Here is a 17,558-nt window from a genome sequence, read left to right on the forward strand (position 1 = left end):
TTTTAAAGCTTCTGTAAATTGACATGTAAATGTGGGCGTGGCCATTTTTCCACCAAGTGGAACAACAAGCTACTAAAAAGCAAAGGTTAACAATTTCAATTGTTCACCAACAAGTATATAGTACCAATAAGGTAGGATTTATGTTATAAGACAACATTATGAACACAGTTGTAATTAAATATATTAGTAAGGAACTTAATCCCAGATGTTTGCTATATTCCCTTACTAATAAACCAACTTCAGCTTCGTACACTAACAATGACAAAGCAGCAGAGGGCGCACAAGTACAGCATCTCCTAGTCTTAGAGAAAGGAAAGCTGTTCAGGGTTTTAACCCTGCAGAGTAACATCATGAACACTGAATCTGTTTCTTTTATTCTTACAAGGTTTTTTAGCTTGTCCTGTTTTTTTTTCTGAAATCAATTTTGGGCTATGATGTTATGAACCTGTTTGCATGACAATATTCAGGTTTTCTATCCATTCCAGCCGCCATTATTTGTACCAATAAAAAAAAAAGAATCAGTTTTTTTTTTCACATGGTACTATGTTTTCTACCAGGTGTTTTTTTTTTTTTTTAAAGTTGGCACACACAAAACAAAATGAGGCTACCAACCATGTAATTTACGATTGTCATGAAAAGTACTAGCCTACAATGTTTCACATATGTGGTTATTATCATAGTGCTTTTTCTTATTTCTGTTATTGTGAGATTCATTGTTTACCTTTTTTTTTTTTCTTCCTCTGACCCTCTCTCCAACACTGTTATCCCTTTTCTTCATAAAGCATCCAGATCACAAAACATCGTGGTTGTCTTTGCATATTATAAAAGCACACAAGCCAAACCTTATTTCACCTAGTTTTTGTGATTTTTTTTTTTACTGGAGTTAGAAGAAAATGCTGCAACCTTTACTGTTTGTATTCTGTCATGTTTGTCCCAATGAACCTTCTTTTTTGTATTTGTCTTGTTAACTGACAATTTTGTACTTTATGGATGTTATTGTTTTTTTATGAAAAAAAACAAAAAAAACCCAGAAATATTATTTTATCCATGTTTCCTTTCAAGCCGCACTTTCACAGTGCTGGTTTTATATACACACTGGTTTAGAAATCTACCTATTAAACATAGTCTATTGATATGGCTGACACCCAGGCGGTAAACACTAACGCTCTTTTTGGTGTTCAGAGAGAGGAGAAAACATTGTAGTAATTCCAGCTGCAAAACTCAAGCTGTGTCTTCTTACAGAAGGTTGTAGTTCAATGATGGACGGCTTGGAGACGGTGGCTAAGAAGAGCCATTACATCCTGGACAACTCACAATCTCCCCCTCTCCATGATGACCAGCTCCTTCATCTTCTCATCATCCCCCAAGTGCAATATGGAGTATTTCAGGCGCTCCTTTGTGCCTACTGCGATCAGACTGTGGAACAGCAGTGACTCCTACAGTCGCTCTTCATCATGAACATCACTGTCCAGATGAACACTTCATCATGCATGGCAAAGCTTGTTGATGAACTGAGGCTTTGACTGTTCCATAAATTCACATCAAACTAATTGTACCTTTACCAAATGATTCAATATCACACTCTTACATGTTACACTTACAAATAATAATTCAACAAACTTAAAAGTTGCCTTATGATAAATTTATTTAAGATCTCAAACAGCATCAGGTTTCTGAATGAAATATGATACTGCTGTACCAGTAATCAGTAATAACGTTGTCTATATACAGAGGTGTAAAGTAACAAAGTGCATTAAGTCCTGTTACTGTAAGTGAGTAGTTTTTGTTTGTATAGGCTAGTTTTACTTGTTGAACTAGTTTTTAAAATCTGTACTTTTACTTTGACGTCCGTTACGGAGTAAAATACACAGACGTATGAATTATCTATTATTTCTTCACATGTTCGAAATAAAACTAAACTATTTACACTTTCTTTTTTGCATGCAGGAGAGATGCATTGTTAAAAAAAAGTAACTAGTAACTTTTACTTGAAGTACATCCACAATGACCTACTTTTTACTTTTACTTGAGTACATTTTTAAATTGGTACTTTTCCTTGTACTTTACTAAAATTGTAATAAAGTAACGGTACGTTCACTGGAGTAAATTATGTTAGTGCCCTTTACACCTCTGTCTATATAAATTAAAGTGTTTGAGAAAGAAGCAGCAGATGGAAACAAACGTCGTCTTTGCTGGTGGTGCTGGGGTGCTCCTCGTCGCTGGGCTGCAGGCTGAAGGGGGGGGGGGCATGACTTCATGGGGTTCACGTTTACAGTCAGCTGCTCCACCGAGGACTCCTGCCCTGTGACACAGAAATACAGAGAGTAAATAAAAGTGAACAGAACTTTTAACAGTGGATATGTTATAATTTCCTTCCAATAATTAAATGATTTAGCCTATAAAAAAACTCCACATATTAAGAGTTAGCTTGACCTCATCCTGACTTTATGTATGCTGCTACTTCTGCTATCGTAGTCTCAGTGAGGGGATGACTTACTTTGATGAGTTAAAAGGCGTCCACCGCTCTCCATCTGCTCCTGTACTCGTCCATCCTTCTCGTCTGGTCTGGGATGTAAACATCTTGTCTTCATGTGGATGTCTTTATTCTCCCCGTCGGCCTGTCGACACAAAAACATAACACTCTCGCAGAGTTAGTCAGACAGATAATGACATGTTTAAAAGTGCAAGAAATTCAATCATGTGTTTTTAAATTACAGCTCTTTGCAGATCATAGAGAAAGACATATTTAAAACACTTACCTTCAGGTATCTACAGCTTCATTAATACAATCAAATCATAAGGCAGCCAGGTATGAATTCAAACCTGGTAGGAGATAATACCACCTGAGTGATCAGCAACCACATCAAATATTTGGGACACACTATAAGGAGCTGCTGTAAGAGAGGGGAGCGAAGTCTGAAGTCTTCATCTTCATCCTCTTCGTACATGGAGTCGTACCGGAGTCTTCACTCTCCACGTCAGAGCCGTCAGTTCAGTCATTGTCTTTGTTATTTGGGGCAGATACTGCTGGCTTGTAAAAGCCCGCTCAGCAGTTCAGATTGAGGATTTGAGAGGCTGTCTGTGGTCGATGACGTGTCGTTTCCGTGTTACTTATTGATGGCTGAAACTGCTGGCTTGTAAAAGCCCGCTCAGCAGTTCAGATAGAGTGAGGGATGGGAACCGTTAGTCCAGTTGATGTCTGGGGAACAAGTCACAATGGATGATTTTGGAGTTTTTGTGGTTTTTGGAGTGTATGGTCGGACTAATAGGTTGCTGGTACTCTTCAGTCTCGCTGGAGAGAACATTTGTGTACTTGTATACACAAACGGGTCGTCTGTTTCAGTCCGAGTCGCTGTCTTCCACAGGAGCCTGCCAGAGTCTTCTGAGTGTAGAGGAGCTGAGTCTGCAGGTGGAAGGCTGCTCATCGTCCGTGTCTTCGTAATCCCTCCTCTGCCTCTTCGCACGGTCCTGTGCTGGAGCACACTCCTCCCGGATCCTCTTCAAGTAGGAGCCCAGGCCTGGGATGGATGAAGCAGACTCTTCTGGACCAGCCGAGGTGGAAGGACCAGCGGGGACAGGCGGTCCAGCAGGAGGACGAGCAGGAACGGAAGAGCCGACGGGGACTGCTGGATGCGCTGGAGGGAACTGCTGCACGAGAGGGGAGCGAGGTGGGAAGTCTTCATCTTCGTACTCTTCATCCTCTTCTTCATCTTCATACTCTTCTTCTTCTTCGTCTTCATCTTCATCGTCTTCTTCTTCGTACATGGACTCGTACCCGGAGTCTTCACTCTCCACGTCAGAGTCGACAGTCCAGTCGCTGCTGTGATCCGTTTCTTCATCTTCATCCTCGTCCTCGCTGAGGTGTTGAGGGATGTCGCCGACAAAGACTAGGGGATAGCCCCCATTCTCATCTGCTAAAAAATACCTATACTCACCTTCCTCCTCGCCAGGGATTAAGAGGGCTGGGACACCATCGAAATCGGGGAAGCTGTCTCCTGTGAGGTCATAAAACAACAGTGAGGAGGAATATTCATAAGGTTTGATCATGTGATATAAACAATTTACTTTTCCTTTAAACAATCTATGCGTGTAACCAAATAACAAACAACAATAAAAGTGAAGTGGTGTAGAGGCTTTTTCCAAGAGCGGCCTGTTCAAAGTTACATATTGTGAAGTATTTTTTATTTTAAACATGAGCAACATTTGATTCTACATTTACTGGACTCCTTTTTTACAGACTGAACATGAAGAGACATTTTGACTACATGTATGGCTGATGATGAATTTGAGCTACAAATTAGAAACTAAACTTAGAAATATCAATTGATGACACAATTACAAACTTGTCTTCAAATAAAGGCTGCAGAATCACCTGCCAGCTAAATTACATTGTTTTGACTGACCTATATATATATATATATATATATATATATATATTTTTTTTTTTATCCCAAATATTTTTGCTTGTATATACAGGACCCTCAGGTGGAAGGACCCATGGAGGCTGCCTGAGCACCTCCTCATATCAGTGAATTGACTAGGCTGAGTAATTTACAAGGACTAGTTTCTATATAAACAAACGATTCAATAAATCAGGCTTAAACAGTCCAAACATACACAGAAGAACGTGCTCCTGTTTGTTTACACAGTACATGCGTCTTCACTTCCTGACGTCATGTCATGAGTTCCATCATCACCATGGTGACCAAGAAATGCACATTTTTAGCATTTTTCGATTTTTTACTCTTGTCGTCAGATCGTATGCTAACCTTGACTTAATGTCGATGCAAATATTGAGAACAATGACATGCTGTCAAACCAAAACAACATTATTTAAACCTGTTTAGGTGTTGGGTAATTCCCTCCACTTTTTCCCGGGATATTTGAAAGATTTCGGTCCTCAACACGTGTTTTACAAGGAGACATCGACGTGTGAAAGTTTCTCTAATTTCATTTTTTTTTTCTAACAGGCTCAATAACACGACGTGAACGACCTTTAGATTAAAAAGTTACACTGATTTCTGAACTGATAAAACAATTTAACGTTGTAGAGATGATTTGTTATGCAATATACATTATTAAGTAGTTAATTTAAAAACAAATGAGGCTGTGTAAAAAGATTGATGTCTTACCTAAAAAGAAACTTTCATGAAAGTAGTGTCCCATGGCTGGTCTGCTAAAGGCCAATTAAAGACTCTTCTTCTCTTTCCGCTGGAGATGAACTATGTTTTCTAGAAGTTCTCTTGAGAGCTTTTCAAGGTTAGCTTTACAGCTGAGATTTTGCAGGTCAACTCGTTCAAAGTTCAAGTGCAAAAGGGGAGAGTTGAAGGTTCCACAGCCTTATATAACCTCGGTTGGATGTTTCCATGGCAATTGGTGACGCGCGCGCGTCCGTCCGTCGGTGCGTGCGTCTGTTAGTGCAGGTATAGGAAGATAAATATTTTTATTGTATCATTTATCACTATTTAAATTTCGTTTTCTTTATATGAACTTCTATTAATTAAATCGTCAAGTCACTGCATGTAGATGCATAATCAAGTTTGCAGCTTCTAAAGATGGCATGCATTGTCTTTGTGTTAGACGCATCAGTTTTCAAAAGCAATTAAGAAAAAGCAAAGATACGTTTGGATGTTTCTAAGTGTGTTCAGAATTTCTATCTCTGAGATTAAAGTGTTTCACAGACATTGCTGTGAACGATCAAAGTCATATCATCTTTGAATGTTGCGTTTTGAACAGTTTCTCATTTATCCCAAAATGTGAACTACATTTATCAGATAAAGATTCATCTCTGCATTTATTGAGGGAATAATCATCAGATATTTGGGAATAAATTCCTTACCAATAGATTTCTTCACAAACGCTTTCATAACGGTGTCTTATAGCTAGCCTACATATAAAAACAGTTAAATCCAACTCCTGTAGGAAAAAAACACGAGCGCAGCTCAAAGTCGAGTTACTTGGAGAAGTACCTTATTGGTACATTATTGTTAAAAAAAAAAATTGGAACCGTGAACCTTTTGCTTTTGGTAGCTTGTGATGGTTCAAACGAGGGGTTATTTGGATTTTGAATCCATTGCAAACATTTGTTTTACAAAAATATCTTATTATTGGTTTCAAAATGACCACGCCCACTTTTACATGCACATTTACAAGAGCTTTGTTGATTTTAATATTTCCGATAATATTGCACCACATTGTGAAATATCTTAGGGGTCCAGGTCTGAGTCTGCTCAATAGTCTACTGTTCTTAAAGTGGGGATTGGGACCACCTGCGGGTTCTGGAGACACTGTGAGGGGGGTCGCAAGATCCTTTCCATCACCAAATAAAAAAAGTTGAATGATCTAAAATTGCATATTTTACCGGTGATTTTATGGTGATAAAAAAAAAAAAAACATTCAAATATTAGTTGAATTTTAACTAATGGTTAACAATGCTTTGAGCATTAGTTTCTTAGCAGTCTTCACAGCTGGTAGCCAGGTGAAGAAGTCTTATGTTGACATTTCCACACCTTACTGAATGTTTGGAACTCAAGTGAAGAGAATTGTGGTCCGTTATCTGACATGACAACATCTGGGACGAGAAATAGGGCCTGACGTTACACAGCATTTGTTTTGTTTTTTTCCTTTGGTCATCCTTTCAGCATCATCGTCATGAGCATCTGGAGAGTCTTATCCTGTTTCCTTGCTATGCATAATGCACTGAGCCTATCTTCTGAAATAGGTAAATGTACCATATTCAAAGTTTCTATGTCAGCTTCCACTGAGCTATATGATGAACATTCAGGAAGGTAAGCTCTACTCAGAGTGTCTGCTATCAGCATTTCTGTACCTGGTACATATCACATCTAAATCATACTTCTGAATGTGCAGCATCATTCTCACCAGTCTGGTGAACTGGTGCAACTTTTCCATGCAGAAAGCCAGTGCTAGAAATTCAGTCTCTATTTAAGCATGACCTCGCTCTGTTGATGTGAGTGCTTGGCTTGCCAATGTGACTGACTTGCCCTTTCTTCTTGGTTGCACCCAAACCTGTCGGAGGCATCGCACTGTGCCGTCAGTCCTTCCTCTGGGCTGTAGTACTTCAGCACAGGAGCATTTGCAATGGTCTCCTTCAGTGTCAGAAAAGCTTCCTTGTGTTGTTCTGTCTCAGCAGCTCACACTGGTCAGAGAGGTGTGAGCAGAAGTTGACAGGTAGTTGACCATACCCAGCAGTCATTGAACAGCTTTCACATCTGCTGGTTGTGGCGTCTGTTTGATGGCACACATCTTTTCAGCATCTATCTTTAGTCCATCCGCTGACAGGAGATGTCCGAGGTTTGCGGCCTCCTTTTGTCTCAGTTTGAACTTGTCTTCTCATTGGGAGGTTTGCAGACAGACTGGAGACACACATTAGTGTGAGAGAAACACGGTTAAGTGTATTTTGGATATGTGACTTTTTAAAGGAACACTTTATGATATAGCATTAACTATCCTGCAGCCATATTAACATGTGAGAGAGATCAGTGGTGTGCTTGACCACAGCTACATAGTAATGATGCCTGCACACAGAATAATGAGGTTGTCTTTGCCATTTTATTTGTTCCAGTTCTCCTTAAAGTCACCTTATCCTTATTAAAAAGAACTTGACTTGTTTACTTTAACATACAAAATGTAAGACAGTTAAGACTTTTTAATTGGTTGCAGATGTTTTAGGGTCTGTTAGGATGACAAAATGTTTCCTGCAGACTTTTTCTACTTTTATTAGCGAAAAAACAAAAGTTTGTAGATTTTTTGTATTTGTTGAGAGAGGCCCTGTTTGTCTTTTTAGCTGTTTACTGTCAACTCCTGATCCCGTCCGCTAATTAAGCTTTTGTTGTTTTGTTTTTTTTAATATGTAGCCACAGAGATGTGTAACTCTAGGTCACCGTCTGAGTCTGAAGCTCTGCTAACAAAGCTGGACTCCAATGTGAGAGCAGATGATGTCGCCCAGGAAGAAACGGAAGCTGGAGCTAGAGAGAATAGAAAAAACACCCCAAGACTGTTGAAATGTCCTTCTTGTGGTAAATCGCTCAGAGTGAAGTGTTTGATGGGGAGACACTACCTGACTCATTCCAAACCTCACCTCTGCTCAGAGTGCGGCAAACGTTTCCTCAACACTGAAGGGACTCGTCGCTCATTCAAGACGTCACACCGGAGAGAAGCTTTACAAATGCTCAGTGTGAAACAGAGTTTGCTTACAAGTCCACCTTTGTCAGACACGTGTTGACACTCACTGAAGAAACCAGACACACAGACCTGCATGCTATGAGACGATTTTCTTTAGAGTGAAAAGATACATTTCTGTAATGTGTCTTCAATCATTGAATTGTCTCATTTGTCTTAATTATAGTTTCATTAAACTGCCTTTTCTTTTTTTGGGTTTCATGTTAAAAGTTAAAATTCAGACAATCAAAAATAAACTTCGCAGCACAGATGTTTAGCCTGCTCAACTATTTTCAAACATCCTGTCATATTAAGCTTTAAGTAAATATTTGTTAGCAGCCTTTAAAATGACAGAAAGCACCAACATTTTGTGACGATGATGTAAGTCATTGTTACCTGAACCTCCTTGGTGTAGGTGTTTGTGATTGGTCCAGAAAAGCAGGCTTTGAGATTTATTCCCTTTGTCCAGCACTGACTTCAGATGATGTTGATTTTCTCCTGCCTATAAAATATTGAAGTTGACCTCTGGAAAGTGAGACAACAGTTTGATCTCTGCTGTCTTCATTAGCAGTTGTTGAAATGCTTGTGTTGTTTCTTTTCGTTCTTTAGTTTTCACTTGGTGGATTTGAGTGGAATCACAGGAATTATTTACATGTGGGTAATTATCTTTATCATTAAGCAAAGGCAGGCCAATAATGAACACTTGGTCGTGCCTGAGAACTTGAATTAAAGCACTGAGCGGACACAGCAGGAGTGAAGTCACTAAACACAGCTCTCTTTGTCCATGTTTGAAAAGGAAAAGTTGCTAAATGTGCATCATTTTGTCACGATTTCCTGGGATGTAAATAATAAAGACAAAAAGAAGAATATAATAGTAACTGTCACAGTTCTGGATGCACAATATTCACTTCCCCTTGTATTAGAAATGCCACTTTTACATCTCTACAGTGGAAGGCCAGCACTGAATATGTGCTGATCTTTATTTCACCTTGTTGCAGTGTAAATAAAACTGGGGGTTGAATCACTATAAGAAACACAACATACCCAGCAATGAGCAGATTACTAGGCTGTGTTTTACATTAAAGACACTGGGAAATGATGTTGTGGATGAATTGAAGCGAGTAGAAGGTTTTCATGTTGACTTTAACCTCCTTTATAAAATAAAATAGTTTTGTGAAAACCTTCATGGACAACACACGGTAAGAGTGATATCAGAAGTCAGGTGTATTGTTCTGTTCACTGTGAAACAAAGAGTGGTGTTTTAATCCTCTGTATGTCCACTAGATGGTGTCTGAGGATCAACATTAACTCAAAGACTGTTCTCTGAGAAATACACTATCAACAGGTGTGGCTACAGACAGTCACTAATATTATCACAAAGATTCCTTTTAAAAAGTCGTAAAATTTGAACTTCTTTGATCTAGTTAAGAGACATCAGTGTGTTACACAGAGCTTTAAATGGATGAATTTATTCACATCTGTCGCTTCATGTTCAAGACGTCTTTTCACGGTAAAGGAAAGATAACAGATAACTATCAGCAAAAAAAAGAAAGGTGATTGCTTGAGATGATTTACACTGTAAGACCCTTTGAAACTGGAAGAGATGTGATCAGAGGGCGAGAGGTGAAACGTCAGGGGCCTGGAAGTAGTTTAAAAAGTAATGTTTGAATGGTCATTTTTATTTTCTTTCACCGTTTCTTAATGTGACAAGCAACATTTAAACTAAATGTTTGAGAGAGAATAAACCTGTGACACATGCTTTTGGGGTTTGTTTTGACATGTAAAGGATTTCATGATCTGCCTGTGGAGAGTTCAGCTGAGTCGTTGTTCACTTTTTAAATCTCTCCTAAAGAAACACTAAAGTCACCTGCGAGCCTTTCCGAATTTTACATGAATTAAAATGTATACTTCTCTAAATTCCTTTGGGAGAATTTTGTCTTTTTGTGTTAATTTTATTTAATTTAATTTCTTAAAATGTGTTTGATTTTTTTTTTTTTTTACTTTTACTTTACCAGGAAATAAAACTCATTGAGATTAAAAATCTCTTTTTCCATCGTGTCCTGTACAAGACAGGCAGCTGTAAAATTAGCACAGTTTGTTTCTTACACTAAGCCAAACATACATGTTTTAAAATACACCATGAGATCTGAAGAGAGACACATTCCTTTAAATATATTGCAGGACAGGAGCCACAGACCATGGCCCGGAGGGTCTAGTTAGTTGAGTTGGTCATCTCTTGAATGGGACGTCGGGGGTTAATCCTTGATTTATTTATTTTTTTTAAAGGGTATAGCTTCTGAATTTTGGTGTCAGATAAAAACATTGTTTTTATCCTTTGCATTCTTCTGGGTAGGTAAGTCTTTCTGTGTGTGTCGAGGGTCTATGGTTAAACATTCAGTATGGTTTTATGGGCTTTCACACCCCCCTAATGGTCTCAGAGTGCAACTGCAATGTCATGGCACAGTGCTGATATGCTTCCCCCTCTTTTTGACAACAGTGTCATCATTACCTGACATCCAAATCTGTTGTGAATATCTGCAGGGATGTGCACACGCTGCTTCATGCTGGGTCACTCTCTCTTTTTAGCTTCACATGTCACCGTCCTCTTCTTCTTAGCCTCATTATATCAACAGTACTGAGACGGGCTAACTGTCTTCTTTTCATGAATTAAGGCTGCTTTGTGACTGTAAAGTTGTTTGAATCTCAGGTGACCTGAACGTTGAAAGTTGTTGTAATATTGAACCACTATTGAAAGGCAATAGGCTATACTTGTTGCTTTAAGAGTTTGCTGGATATGATCTATGTTGCCCACCTCCCAACAGGTTGCTGCTTATAGAAACACACTTAGTTTGGGTGTTGAGACATGAATCTTTAATCCTCTCATAAAGCTCGGTCTGTGTTGATCGTTGCTGTGTATAAACTGTAGGACTGAGTGGACGTTCATCGTTTAAGAAACAGACATTCAGGTGATGTCTGTGTTTTTATTTGCAAGGAGCAACAAAAAAACTATTTTACTTATGTGAAAACTTAAATAAATTTTTACCATCACTTTCATTTCAGCATAAATATTACTTTATCACCATAATGAGTAAAATACGTAATTTTAGATAATTTAACTTGTGTATGATGGAAAACATCTCTGGACCCCCCTCTCTGTGTCTAAGGAGCCCGCAGGTGGTCCCAAGCCCCACTTTAAAAACAGCAGTGTGGACAAGACTCAGACCTGGACCCTAATGCATTTAAAATGTGATGCATTCATTTTTTTTAACTAGACGTGTTCGAAACATTCAAATCAATGTTTTAAAGCTTCTGTAAATTGACATGTAAATGTGGGCGTGGCCATTTCTCCACCAAGTGGAACAACAAGCTACTAAAAGCAAAGGTTAACAATTTCAATTGTTCACCAACAAGTATATAGTACCAATAAGGTAGGATTTATGTTATAAGACAACATTATGAACACATTTGTAATTAAATCTATTAATCTATCACTAACAATAACAAAGCAGCAGAGGGCGCACAAGTACAGCATCTCCTAGTCTTAGAGAAAGGAAAGCTGTTCAGGGTTTTAACCCTGCAGAGTAACATCATGAACACTGAATCTGTTTCTTTTATTCTTACAAGGTTTTTTAGCTTGTCCTGTTTTTTTGTTTATTTTTATTCATCAATTTTGGGCTATGATGTTATGAACCTGCTTGCATGACAATATTCACGTTTTCTATCCATTCCAGCCGCCATTATTTGTACCAATAAAAAAAGAAATCAGGTTTTTATTGGTACTATGTTTTCTACCAGGTGTTTTTTTTTTTCTTTTGTTTTTTTTCTAAAGTTGGCACACACAAAACAAAATGAGGCTACCAACCATGTAGCTTACGATTGTCATGAAAAGCACTAGCCTACAATGTTTCACATATGTGGTTATTATCATAGTGCTTTTTCTTATTTCTGTTATTGTGAGATTCATTGTTTACCTTTTTTTTTTTTTATCTTCCTCTGACCCTCTCTCCAACACTGTTATCCCTTTTCTTCATAAAGCATCCAGATCACAAAACATCATGGTTGTCTTTGCATATTATAAAAGCACACAAGCCAAACCTTATTTCACCTAGTTTTTGTGATTTTTTTTTTTTTTAACTGGAGTTAGAATAAAATGCTGTAACCTTTACTGTTTGTATTCTGTCATTTTTGTCCCAATGAACCTTCTTTTTTGTATTTGTGTCTTGTTAACTGACAATTTTGTACTTTATGGATTTTATTGTTTTTTATGAAATAAAAAATATATATATATATATTATTTTATCCATGTTTCCTTTCAAGCCGCACTTTCACAGTGCTGGTTTTATATACACACTAGTTTAAAAATCTACCTATTAAACATAGTCTATTGATATGGCTGACACCCAGGCGGTAAACACTAACGCTCTTTTTGGTGTTCAGAGAGAGGAGAAAACATTGTAGTAATTCCAGCTGCAAAACTCAAGCTGTGTCTTCTTACAGAAGGTTGTAGTTCAATGATGGACGGCTTGGAGACGGTGGCTAAGAGGAGCCATTACATCCTGGACAACTCACAATCTCCCCCTCTCCATGATGACCAGCTCCTTCATCTTCTCATCATCCCCCAAGTGCAATATGGAGTATTTCAGGCGCTCCTTTGTGCCTACTGCGATCAGACTGTAGAACAGCAGTGAGTCCTACAGTCGCTCTTCATCATGAACATCACTGTCCAGATGAACACTTCATCATGCATGGCAAAGCTTGTTGATGAACTGAGGCTTTGACTTTTCCATAAATTCACATCAAACTAATTGTACCTTTACCAAATGATTCAATATTGCACTCTTACATGTTACACTTACAAATAATAATTCAACAAACTTAAGAGTTGCCTTATGATAAATTTTATTTAAGATCTCAAACAGCATCAGGTTTCTGAATGAAATATGATACTGCTGTACCAGTAATCAGTAATAACGTTGTCTATATACAGAGGTGTAAAGTAACAAAGTGCATTAAGTCCTGTTACTGTAAGTGAGTAGTTTTTGTTTGTATAAGCTAGTTTTACTTTTTGAACTAGTTTTTAAAATCTGTACTTTTACTTTGACGTCCGTTACGGAGTAAAATACACAGACCTATGAATTATCTATTTATCACATGTTTGAAATAAAACTAAACTCTTTACACTTTCTTTTTTGCATGCAGGAGAGATGCATTGTTTAAAAAAAAAGTAACTAGTAACTTTTAGTTAAAGTACATCCACAATGACCTTTTTACTTTTACTTGAGTACTTTACTAAAATTGTAATAAAGTAACGGTACGTTCACTGGAGTAAATTATGTTAGTGCCCTTTACACCTCTGTCTATATAAATTAAAGTGTTTGAGAAAGAAGCAGCAGATGGAAACAAACGTCGTCTTTGCTGGTGGTGCCGGGGTGCTCCTCGTCGCTGGGCTGCAGGCTGAAGGGGGGGGGGGGGCCATGACTTCATGGGGTTCATGTTTACAGTCAGCTGCTCCACCGAGGACTCCTGCCCTGTGACACAGAAATACAGAGAGTAAATAAAAGTGAACAGAACTTTTAACAGTGGATATGTTATAATTTCCTTCCAATAATTAAATGATTTAGCCTCCACATATTAAGAGTTAGCTTGACCGTATCCTAACTTTATGTATGCTGCTACTTCTGCTATCGTAGTCTCAGTGAGGGGATGACTTACTTTGATGAGTTAAAAGGCTTTCACCGCTCTCCATCTGCTCCTGTACTCGTCCATCCTTCTCGTCTGGTCTGGGATGTAAACATCTTGTCTTCATGTGGATGTCTTTATTCTCCCCGTCGGCCTGTCGACACAAAAACATAACACTCTCACAGAGTTAGTCAGACAGATAATGACATGTTTAAAAGTGCAAGAAATTCAATCATGTGTTTTTAAATTACAGCTCTTTGCAGATCATAGAGAAAGACATATTTAAAACACTTACCTTCAGGTATCTACAGCTTCAATAATACAATCAAATCATAAGGTAGCCAGGTATGAATTCAAACCTGGTACGAGATAATACCACCTGAGTGATCAGCAACCACATCAAATATTTGGGACACCCTTTAAGGAGCTGCTGTAAGAGAGGGGAGCGAAGTCTGAAGTCTTCATCTTCATCCTCTTCAGACATGGAGTCGTACCGGAGTCTTCACTCTCCACGTCAGAGCCGTCAGTTCAGTCAATGTCTTTGTTATTTGGGGCAGATACTGCTGGCTTGTAAAAGCCCGCTCAGCAGTTCAGATAGAGTGAGGGATGGGAACCGTCAGTCCAGTTGATGTCTGGGGAACAAGTCACAATGGATGATTTTGGAGTTTTTGGAGTTTTTGGAGTGTATGGTCGGACTAATAGGTTGCTGGGAATCTTCAGTCTCACTGGAGAGAACATTTGTGTACTTGTATACACAAACGGGTCGTCTGTTTCAGTCCGAGTCGCTGTCTTCCACAGGAGCCTGCCAGAGTCTTCTGAGTGTAGAGGAGCTGAGTCTGGAGGTGGAAGGCTGCTCATCGTCCGTGTCTTCGTAATCCCTCCTCTGCCTCTTCGCACGGTCCTGTGCTGGAGCACACTCCTCCCGGATCCTCTTCAAGTAGGAGCCCAGGCCTGGGATGGATGAAGCAGACTCTTCTGGACCAGCAGAGGTGGAAGGACCAGCGGGGACAGGCGGTCCAGCAGGAGGACGAGCAGGAACGGAAGAGCCGACGGGGACTGCTGGATGCGCTGGAGGGAACTGCTGCACGAGAGGGGAGCGAGGTGGGAAGTCTTCATCTTCGTACTCTTCATCCTCTTCTTCATCTTCATACTCTTCTTCATCTTCATCGTCTTCTTCTTCGTACATGGACTCGTACCCGGAGTCTTCACTCCCCACGTCAGAGTCGACAGTCCAGTCGCTGCTGTGATCCGTTTCTTCATCTTCATCCTCGTCCTCGCTGAAGTGTTGAGGGATGTCGTCGACAAAGACTAGGGGATGGCCCCCAGTCTCATCTGCGAAAAAATACCAATACCCACCTTCCTCCACGCCAGGGATGAAGAGGGCTGTGACACCATCGAAATCGGGGAAGCTGTCTCCTGTGAGGTCATAAAACAACGGTGAGGAGGAATATTCATAAGGTTTGATCATGTGATATAAACAATTTACTTTTCCTTTAAACAATCTATGCATGTAACCAAATAACAAACAACAATAAAAGTGAAGTGGTGTAGAGGCTTTTTCCAAGAGTGGCCTGTTCAAAGTTACATATGGTGAAGTATTTTTTATTTTAAACATGAGCAACATTTGATTCTACATTTACTGGACTCCTTTTTTACAGACTGAACATGAAGAGACATTTTGACTACATGTATGGCTGATGATGAATTTGAGCTACAAATTAGAAACTAAACTTAGAAATATCAATTGATGACACAATTACAAACTTGTCTTCAAATAAAGGCTGCAGAATCCCCTGCCAGCTAAACTACATTGTTTTGACTGACCTGAAAAAAAGTGTTTTAGAGTGGGGGGGTATATATATATATATATATATATATATATATATATACATATATATATAAACGTTGATAATTTTAAAGCCGTTGTTATCCCAAATATTTTTGCCTGTATATACAGGACCCTCAGGTGGAAGGACCCATGGAGGCTGCCTAAGCACCTCCTCATATCAGTGAATTGACTAGGCTGAGTAATTTACAAGGACTAGTTTCTATATAAACTAAAGATTCAATAAATCAGGCTTAAACAGTCCAAACATACACAGAAGAACGTGCTCCTGTTTGTTTACACAGTACATGCGTCTTCACTTCCTGACGTCATGTCCTGAGTTCCATCATCACCATGGTGACCAAGAAATGCACATTTTTAGCATTTTTCGATTTTTTTACTCTTGTCGTCAGATCGTATGCTAACCTTGACTTAATGTCGATGCAAATATTGAGAACAATGACATGCTGTCAAACCAAAACAACATTATTTAAACCTGTTTAGGTGTTGGGTAATTCCCTCCACTTTTTCCCGGGATATTTGAAAGATTTAGGTCCTCAACACGTGTTTTACAAGGAGACATCGACTTGTGAAAGTTTCTCTAATTTCATGGTTTTTTTTTCAAACAGGCTCAATAACACGACGTGAACGACCTTTAGATTAAAAAGTTACACTGATTTCTGAACTGATAACGCAATTTAACGTTGTAGAGATGATTTGTTATGCAATATGCATTATTAAGTAGTTAATTTAAAAACAAATGAGGCTGTGTAAAAAGATTGATGTCTTACCTAAAAAGAACCTGTGTTGAAAGCAGTGTCCCATGGCTGGTCTGCTAAAGGCCAATTAAAGACTCTTCTTCTCTTTCCGCTGGAGATGAACTATCCAAAAGGTTTGTTGAAGTTTTCTAGAAGTTCTCTTGAGAGCTTTTCAAAGGTTAGCTTTACAGCTGAGATTTTGCAGGTCAACTCGTTCAAAGTTCAAGTGCAAAAGGGGAGAGTTGAAGGTTCCACAGCCTTATATAACCTCGGTTGGATGTTTCCATGGCAATTGGTGACGCGCGCACGTGCGTCCGTCGGTGCGTGCGTCTGTTAGTGCAGGTATAGGAAGATAAATATTTTTATTGTATCATTTATCACTATTATTTAAATTTCGTTTTCTTTATATGAACTTCTATTAATTAAATCGTCATGTCACTGCATGTAGATGCATAATGAAGTTTGCAGCTTCTAAAGATGGCATGCATTGTCTTTGTGTTAGACGCATCAGTTTTCAAAAGCAATTAAGAAAAAGCAAAGATACGTTTGGATGTTTCTAAGTGTGTTCAGAATTTCTCTCTGAGATAAAAGTGTTTCACCGACATTGCTGTGAACGATCAAAGTCATATCATCTTTGAATGCTGCGTTTTGAACAGTTTCTCATTTATCCCAAAATGTGAACTACATTTACCAGATAAAGATTCATCTCTGCATTTATTGAGGGAATTTCATCAGATATTTGGGAATAAATTCCTTACAAATAGATTTCTTCACAAACGCTCTCATAACGGTGTCTTATAGCTAGCCTACATATAAAAACAGTTAAATCCAACTCCTGTAGGGAAAAAACCCTCCTTCTCCTATTGTGGGTTGTCTGTCTTTCCCTGTCTGTCTCATCCTCATGTTTCTCTCCCTGATTGAGTGTGGTGTGTGAGGCCCGTGTTATATCAGGCATGTTTGTGGACAGTAGGCACCCCCCTCTCATATTATTGAAGTATTTTTGTTTTGTCAGTTAAGTCTTATTGTTAAATATATCTGCACAAAGGCACTATGATATTTTTAGTGGGTATAATTGTGGAGCAGCAGTACAAGGGGTCTTTGATGCCATGCGTAGC

The 17,558-nt window shown here is 38.8% G+C and overlaps 1 protein-coding gene and 2 long non-coding RNA genes across 3 annotated transcripts in view; 1 reads left to right on the forward strand and 2 right to left on the reverse strand.

The window, feature by feature from the left end:
- Positions 1-17,558, forward strand: part of LOC306837257 — a 34,473-nt gene that overhangs the window by 9,848 nt on the left and 7,067 nt on the right. The gene's annotated exons all lie outside the window — the stretch shown is intronic.
- Positions 1,628-4,047, reverse strand: LOC306836568 (uncharacterized protein; the record flags this gene model as incomplete). The annotated part of the gene is made up of 2 exons (XM_079363743.1): positions 1,628-2,302; positions 2,498-4,047. The coding sequence occupies one exon, from the start codon at positions 4,045-4,047 to the stop codon at positions 3,340-3,342; it is 708 nt and encodes a 235-aa protein (XP_079219869.1). The 3' UTR covers positions 1,628-2,302; positions 2,498-3,339.
- On the reverse strand, positions 13,469-16,719 carry LOC306837256. Its single transcript, XR_013780900.1, has 4 exons — positions 16,477-16,719; positions 15,217-15,276; positions 13,894-14,014; positions 13,469-13,709 (listed from the first exon to the last, which is right to left on the reverse strand). It is a non-coding gene; the product is annotated as an uncharacterized lncRNA (long non-coding RNA).

Source organism: Symphodus melops, assembly GCF_947650265.1.
Source record: "Symphodus melops genome assembly, chromosome: 16".
Classification (NCBI taxonomy): domain Eukaryota; kingdom Metazoa; phylum Chordata; class Actinopteri; order Labriformes; family Labridae; genus Symphodus; species Symphodus melops.